Raw genomic sequence first — 8,755 nt, forward strand, 5'->3', positions numbered from 1 at the left:
AGTTCAAGATCCGGGAGGGCTCCACCGCTGACGGAAAAACACAAAACAGACAGACTGGAGAAAGCAAAAAAAAAAAAAAAAAAAAAAAAAAAAAGCATGCTGGCAAGCCCTAAAGGATCTGGAAGGATACCCCGATGAAACAAAAACAGAGCTTTTTGGCCAGTCATGTTGTAGCTGTGCTTTCAGGAAGGAAAGTCCGACATTTCAGGGAGAAGAACATGATACATTACATGCTGTTTTGGGGATGATTTCTCACAACTAGCATTGGCCAAGCTGAATCTGCGCTGGACACCTGGAGCGAAACATATTGTCAGAAGGTTCATTCTCAGTCGCTGGTTATGGGTCTCCTAAGAATATAAATAGAATATATTGACCAATAATATTTACTCACTCAAGAATGCCCTCAGTAACCTCAGATTAAATTAATTCAACATGAAACTTTTACAGGACAATCTGAGAATTGCAGAATAGAGATGCCACCCTTCAAACCTGAGAGAGTAAGGAGGGCTGGCAGATGAGGAATCCCATTGTTTGTTGGTAGTGATTGCTGCAGAACGTACTGGGACAAAATATTTATATATATATATATATATATATATTTTTAAATTGTTATGTGTAACTAAATCATTAACACAAAGAAAAGTTTAGCTAGTTTTCAATGTTGACTTGACAGCATATTACGTGAAGCAACTTTTACCAGCTTCATTTTTTTTCTGCAGATGAGGCCAAATGTAATTCTACCTCTAAGACATTTTGTGTGTTTCACGGAAAAGAAAAGAAAAAAAAAAGAGTTACAATGCAATGGAAAAAATAAAAATAATACCTCAAAAATAAATATATCATATTGTAGAACACGTAAAACCCTAAGGTTACAAGGTATTTTGTAATTTTTAAGCGCTGGCCAATTTTTTTCCTGTTGTCTTTGTTTTCATATTGAAAGCTCATAAAATGTTGTCACATTTTACTTTCATCAAACATTTTTCTAGACCTCAGATGACGATGTTTGTCTCACTGGTTTTAGCTGTTCTTTAGGGGATTTTTTTTTTTTTTTTTTACGCAAGAATGTGGAATATGTTCTCAATTGTTGCTGAAGCTTTTAAAAAAATGTTGGTGCCATATCCATAAAAAATGTACTAATTTCTATTCATTTTACTGTTAAAACATGCAATAGTATACAAAACTAAAAACAATTAAGTTTTTTTTTTTTACAGAATGAACAGTAAGATGTTTTAATGAGAGTATAAAAGGAGCCTTCTTTTATCCTTAGTAAAATTCTAACTAATTTACGTACCTTAAAAGGAAATTGATGAGACATTTGTAACCATAGCTATTACTAATTCAGAGGACGGATGCACAGCTCTTGCCAAATGAAACCTCTGTGACTCACTGATGTACCTTATGCGTTAGAAAAACCCATCATATTTAATTTTGTTGACACCAAACAACCTATTCTTTCAAACTTGATTGTATTCAGAGGGAATGAGATAATTGTTCTGCTTACCGTCTCATCTGTTGATCATTATATGAACTGAAGGGAATTAGTTTTTTTTTTTTCTCTTTCTCTTCTTTAAACATTCTCTTCTGTTCACAAGGGCTCAGCATGTGTTTCTGTTCTCAGAAGCAAAAAAAAAAAAAAAAAAAGGATCCTGTGGGAGGGGTACAGAAGTCAGTCAGTACCGCCCCGGCAGAAACAAAAACTTTGGAAAGTCCACACATCGTCACTTTGCTGAATGCAGCCGCATTCCCGCCAGTGGATTACAAAGTCTAACTATTATCCAAGAGAGCCACCTATTTCAAAACGGTAAGTTTTGATTTGTTTGCTTTCATTCTTTCTCGTTGCTGTTATTTTCCCTGAAAGCTTAGAGGGCAGAAGCCAGTATTTTTATTTTTTTTTTCCTTGACTCTCCGCCAGTCCATTTTATTATATATCAAAACAATTTACTGGGGTTGTGTATCTGCAGATTGTCACATATTTTACTTGTAAAAACAGAAACCTGTCGATAAAAAAAAAAAAAAAAGGGGGGAAGCTATATCTGTTAGATATTCTCTGAGAGTCCCAACTGCGGCTCAAAAGGTTTACCATCAGGGCTCAGTTCAACCAACAAAAACGCTCTTGAATTGTTTCTATATTAGCAGCTCAGTGCTTCAGTTTTTCTTTATAGTTTCTTTTATTTTTATTTTTTTTAAAGTCTTACAGTGTGATGTTCGGGGAAGTAACGAGGCTTTCTGTTTTCCTTGGAGCTACATAAACAGTTTACACAGACTCTTCCTTTCCCCTCTATATGAATTATATAACAAGAACAGTCTCCTTCTTATCTGATCTCGGCATTGTGGTATTATTTAAAGACAGAGATGCCGCAGAGCTTCCTGAAAGAGTTTGCCAGACGTTTGGTGACCAGCAGATAACCTCTGGGTTCAGACCCTGATTGTGCATCGGGAAGACGGGCAGAAATGTTGCCTCGCTGTCTTATGAGTAAATTCCTGTTGGCCATGCTGTTTAAGTGACCAGTGACCTGTCTATTTTCACTGTTTCATTGTTCAAATTTGGTTTTGTTTTTGATGGACACATACTTGGAATTTTTTCAGAGGGAGACATGTGCTCTTTTATTGTTCTTATCGATTATAAATCATGTTTATTTTTGCAGCAGAGACTATTTTTGTATTGCGACATTAGCATGACACGTTCCTAACACAATGGGACTGTGACACTTGGACACATCTCATCAATTACCACATTTCTCTACCGGTTCCCTCATTTTTTATTTTTATTTTTCTCCTGAACCTTTCCACCTTCTATGACTGTAATTATCTGTTCTGTCACAGCCACAGTCATTGTCTCGCCTGCCACCGGACGAGGACACTTGAACCACTGACCGAGCACCTTCACACCGCAGAGACTGAGATCCCGCGTTTACAGAAAACTTTCAGCGATGGAGGGACACCTGATGAGATTCACTCTGCTTCTGTGCGTCGCCCTCGCAGCCTCCTGTAAGTCTGACCGGCTACAATTTATTTCTCTCACCTTTTACATTTTACTTTCTTATCTAAGTCTTTCATTTACGGAAATAAAGCAGCCTGAAACTTCAGGCAAAAAGGCCAGTATATTTAGTCAATGTTGAACCTTTGAGTGACAGTTCTGTCAAACTAAAGTTCAGAGGCAGATATTAATCTCGATTTGTTCCCTTCTTTGACATCATTTTATTCTAGGCACATACAAGTTCCCTCTGTAGTTGTCCATCAATCTGCAGAGGCAGACAAAATAGTTCCTTGTGAATAATCCCACGTGAAAGACGTCCCAGCAGAATTAGTCTTGTTACTGTCAGGTTTCTGGGGGCGGTGGGAAACATTTGTTGGCTTTATTGCTTAGAAAACATTTTTTCTTTAAAAATCTGTCCAAAGACACAAGAAAACATGTGGGTACTGATTTAATGTAATCCTTCCCAGTTGCACCTCATCCATCAGCCCGCCTGCTGCGGCTGGCTGACCGTAACAGATTCAAACCAGTAATCCCCACAAGGTATTGAAGATAACGAAACCCTACCTAACCCAGTGAGCCAAAAATCAAGCTTCTGAGTCTGCTCTGACTCATGCTGCCATGTATTTTCCAACAGTGAGATTAATATCCGACACTCACGACCATGTCAACAGTAAAGCTAGGCCTAACATTTTTGCAGCGCTCCAGATCTGCTCATTAAGTTTTAGAGATAACAAATTTACAAGTTCATTCAGCGTTTACTTGCTCTCTTTAAATTCATGGACAGATACTGTTGTTTGTGGAGAAAGTTTATGCTGAAGATTGCCTCAGCAGCAGGTAATAAAAACCCAGAAACTTATTTTTCCACTTTAGTTTTTAAGATGACTATTGAATAAAGAACAACTTAATAGCCCTAAATCCCTAAAATGGTTAATAAATGGGTAACTTTTTCAATCTCTACACGTGAAATGCTGGTAGATCCATAGATGGAAGGTGACAATGCGACAAAGTGCGAAAAAGTTCACATTTTCACTCTTGTAGCATTTAATGTCACCGTTTCATTTTAGTCTTTGACAAACTCCATCTGATTTACCCAAAATTTCTATTAAAAGAAATAACAGATGCCGCCTCTTGTCCGTGAATGTGTAGATGTCATAGCAACAAACACGCTGCCACTGTTTAATGTACTTTGACATTCACTGTTCCCATAACAAATTTCTTGGATTATTATTATTTTTTTAATTATTATTTATTTTAGTTTTGCTTGAAGTTGCAAGTGCTGGATGTTTTGCTTCCACATTCAAAGGTCTTTACACATACCAAAAAAACAAAACAAAACAAAAAAAAAAGCAAACAAACCAAAAATAAATAAACAAAGTGACATTTTCATCATTCTTTTCGGAGAAACATAAAGTAGACACAAGGCTGTTAGATTTTTTTTTTTTTTCTTCTAGAAAACCAAGCCTGCATACACAATCTGGCTCCAGTAACTGACCTGCTGTATTACGAATCACAGTATTTCCTTAGGTACTAAGCAGCCTCTCAGCGTGGTGCTGCAGGCATGGATACAGTGTTGTACTTTAGCCAACTGGCAAAACCTGTGGAGAGTTTGACCTTATGTAGTTTCACTGCAGGGGATCAGTCTCGCTTTCTGGTGCTGCAGCTTGCAAGGAGCTGTTTAGTTCAGTCCTAATTGCCTGTATGACACATAGTTCTGAACCCAATATCCGTTTTTTTTTTTTTTTTTTTCCTTTTCTTAAATGAGGCTCTAGGGATCTTCTTTTTCCCCTTATTTGTGCTTCTGCCAGAGCAGCTTTAGGTGAAGACCCAAGGGGAGCTGGAACATTGTTACAGCGGTATACTCTGATATTGTGCTCTGGATTTCTGAGACATTAATCAAAACATTGATGAGACACACACACACACACACACGAATCGCTGTATCTCGTTCATTGTGTGTTTGTCTTTTTTTGTGTGTGTGTGTGTGTGTGTCAAATGAGTTTGTCATTTTTCAGACATGTTTCCTGGGCTTAACGCTACTTTTATTTTTTTTTTTTTGGTTTCACCAGCGTGAGCTGTGTCACACCGCAGCCAGGCACGTCCTCTCAAAATGGTATTTTTCCAGACCGATAACGAATATGGAAATGAATTCTGAGCACGCACAACATATCCAAAGGGTTTTGTTTTTTGTTTTTTGTTTTTTTGACAAAAACCCGGTCAGCTGTAACTGTGACTAAAAACAGATGTTGTGAAAAGCTGCTAAAAAGAAGTAAACACAGAAAAAAACTTAAAGTAAATCAAAAATAGCCTGCAGCCCCCCCACAAATCCCATGGCATACTAGGCCAAACCAGTACTGTACTGTGTTTTCCTTCAGCTCAGGCCTGCTTTAGCTTTTTGTAATCGTTTTATATGTTCGACTATGCTGTCAGCTATGACGCATGACCATAAGCAACAGCTACTCTTAAATTCACAGCTAACTTTACCCTAACACTTCACTGAAGGATGGGGATTTAGATCCTATTTTGTGTAATAAATGTGGGACATATTTAAAAAAAAAAAAAATAAATGTCATTGAAAAGTTCATTTATTTCAGTAACTAAACTCCCCAAGAGCGACACATCTTGATTAATTACACATAGACTGGTGTTTTTTTTTTGTTGTCCCCCCCTCCCGCCCCCGAAGTCCTTATTTCTGCTAATTATGAGAGCTACAGTAAACATTTAAGATTGGAATGTTACATTAAACCAGCACAAAACAATGTTTAATGCAGAAATGTAGACTTAATTAAAAGTATGTTTAAAACTTGCCTGAAAGTTATTAGTTACAAAAAAGTACTATTAGTGTGACAACTGAGATTCATCAGGAAGACATTTTTCTGTTGAGTATGACTGTGCTCAGTAGAGATGTAATGATTTTCAAACGCCATCACTCAATCTGCAAACTGACCAACAAAAGTAAGCCTGAGCTTATGTGATGCTAGTCCAGTTTTTCTTCTTAAACCTGAAAATGTTCCTCTCTGCTCAAATGAGTCAGATTTCTCTCGTCTCGTTAGCAACTTATCCGTAATCTCGGAGTGGATTTTTGCAAGGCTTCAATAAAAACAGCCATTATTAGGCAGGTCTTAGCTTCACTACACTGCCTCCCTGTGGGACTAATTTTGTCAAAAGTGTTGCTGTTTTAATAGTCTTACAGGCTTTCGCCAGCAGGTTTGTTTCTAAGCGCATTTAAGTCACAACATATCTGATATCTTCAGTAAACAATTGTTTTATAAGTACTAGATTACACAGACTGATGATCACACTTCAGCAGCAGTGTGTGTTCACACTCCGTCTTAACAGCTGATTTGATATGTAATTTTGTTTTTAAGAGAAACATGGATTAAGAGGTGATCTTGGTGTCTATTTGGTTTGTCTATGAAGAATAACTAATAAGTGCCAAAGCAGCGTATTTACAAAATTAGTAATTTTGATCGAAATTACTCGATCGGGACGCCACCTGATTATCGGGAAATAGTTGTCAAATAGTTTTTTAGTATTCGTTATTGTTTTATGAATGCCTGTGAGTTGAGGTTTGGAAGGTTGATGCAGCAGCAGATCTTTAACGTTTCTAAGCCGTTCAGTGAGTTATAAACTAACAAAAGTATTTTAATTTAAAGTCTATTCTCTGACTTTAGACACATCCTTACACAGTGCAGCTCAGTATTTTCTCCAATAATATAGCCTACACTATAAATATCCAGATGTGAAAGTAAAACAACCCTGCAAATATCTTAAAACACTCTTGCTCAAACTTGAGGGAGCTTCTAAAGAGTAAGATGCAAATTATTACAGTTTCACCAAAAGGAGCTTAAATCAAACTGTTCTAGTTTGTGTTTTTACTCTACCAGCGCAGGGCATTTGGGTGATATTCGGATTTACTGGTTTGTTGCTACATGGAAACCAGCCGCGTGCCAACTCCTTAGCAGACAATTTTCCGATTATGTTTTTCAGACTAAGTACAATAATCGCTATCATAAAAGCTAGCTGTGGCAGTTGGACAGATTTACAATTATCTTTGCGTCTGACTGAAGACTTTGTGATTATGCACTGTGTGTGCAGCGTTTCCTGGCTGGGAAATAGTGTTGAACATACCCCCTGCTGCAGCAGCTTTCCCAGAGGGACATCAGGCTTCATGATGTTAACTGCCAGACCTCCTGCTGCATTTTTGCCAACCCCGGAGTCTCCCGCCACGGACTGAGGGAAAAGTACAAAAGTGATTAGCCTGCCGCTGGAGGGGGGGTGAGAGTCGGGGAGATTTGAGTCTGAAAATGGACCAAAAGAGAGACGCAGGGCTAGACAGACACACAAACAGAGATAAGAGAGTTCATAAAGGCTGATTCATGGAGACAGTGAGGGAGTGGGGGGTCAAATCTTTGTGACTGTCAAAAGCAGATAAGTGGAAAGATTTAGGAGGAAAGAAGGAAATAGATGGGGGAAAAAAAAAAGAAATTTAAGAAACATGACAAGATTAAAAGAGTGTCAGATATAGGGGCCAAATGAAAGTATTAAATCACAAAAAGTGACAATTAAAGAGTAATCAGACAAATGAATAATGAATAAAACCTGACGCACAACCCAGGACATTTCGGCCGTCTACAATTGACAAGGTAACAAAGAAAAATAAAGAAAGCCGACATAGGTTTCTCAGAAGTCGGGCTGTTAAAAATGACTTTGTGAGTCAAAACAGTCGACTTCCCCTGTTTGACTGTAGTGAGCCAGCTCAGCCTGCAGTCAGACTGGGTGGCAGGGAGACGCGACCACTTGTCGCTGCCTCAGACCGATTTCAATCTCCTACAATGTTATGCCCCACCCAAATAACAATCCATTTCTGACTGCCTTTCTTTTCCACTGTTTGAATACAAAAAAAAAAAAAAGCAGTGTGAGGAAGCCTCACCAACCTTCTGTTGTTGTTTTTTTTGCAAATGTTTTTGAGAGATAAACATTTTTTTTAAGATAATTCTAACATGACTGGGTGGGTATTAATACTATGCATGTAAAAAAAAGAAAAAAAGTTTCTTAGTGAGTGATAAAAATAATCCTCACTTAGTGGAATCAGAAAAAAAAGTAGTAAAAAATAGAGATATAGAACTGTTTGGCATAAAATTACTTTAACATCATAACTTCTTAGAACTGAAGCAGACTTCATTTAGTTTATGAAAAGCAGATATGCTGACCCATAGTTCACCGACTTGTTTGATTTCACCTTAATGCAGTTAATGAGTTAATTTCCATATCTTGAACCCTTGGGTGCAGGGTTTTTATTATGCTCCTGCATGCGAATTGAATGGCTCATTTGGAGCGGTTGAGATAAATGCGTCGTCTGCATGGCGGCCACTTGTGCCCATGTCAACATGCCCGCTGTCTGTGAAGATAAGGCATGGAGTTATGTATCCTTATCTGAACATCCATCTGACCTGTTCAAACCCAGAGGTACACACAGACACTGGAAATGTGCAGCTCATGCTTATAAACATAAAAATGCCTGGTGGGGATTTTGCCTGGACAAAGAGTTTGTGTCCTGTTATTTGCATGATCTAAATTCAATTACAATTAGTATCTGGCAATATGTTTAAAATCAGCTTCTCAAAATACTCCTACATTTAACCAAATCCACTAATTTCCATTTTGGAGACATTACAGAAACTAGAGGTGACGTTGGGTTTAAAAAAGGTGTCATGACCTCTGATAGTTGCCCCTGGAAAATTATTATGTGCTCCATTAAACAGTTCTTTAAATCAGGTT

The 8,755-nt window shown here is 37.8% G+C and overlaps 1 protein-coding gene across 3 annotated transcripts in view; it reads left to right on the forward strand.

The window, feature by feature from the left end:
- Window positions 1-1,687: 1,687 nt before the first annotated feature.
- Window positions 1,688-8,755, forward strand: part of eng (endoglin) — a 43,008-nt gene continuing 35,940 nt past the window's right edge. For 2 of the 3 annotated variants that reach the window (XM_015023256.1, XM_015023258.1), the window contains exons 1-2: window positions 1,688-1,801; window positions 2,830-2,988. In XM_015023256.1, the coding sequence (XP_014878742.1) occupies window positions 2,931-2,988 (58 nt within the window). In that variant the 5' untranslated portion in view covers window positions 1,688-1,801; window positions 2,830-2,930. Of the gene's footprint in view, window positions 1,802-2,823; window positions 2,989-8,755 lie in introns of all 3 variants that reach the window. The other variant, XM_015023257.1, reaches the window with a different exon arrangement.

The sequence above is a fragment of the Poecilia latipinna genome, unplaced genomic scaffold, assembly GCF_001443285.1.
Source record: "Poecilia latipinna isolate Pla-1442-1.1 unplaced genomic scaffold, P_latipinna-1.0 Scaffold3252, whole genome shotgun sequence".
In the NCBI taxonomy this organism is placed as follows: Eukaryota; Metazoa; Chordata; class Actinopteri; order Cyprinodontiformes; family Poeciliidae; genus Poecilia; species Poecilia latipinna.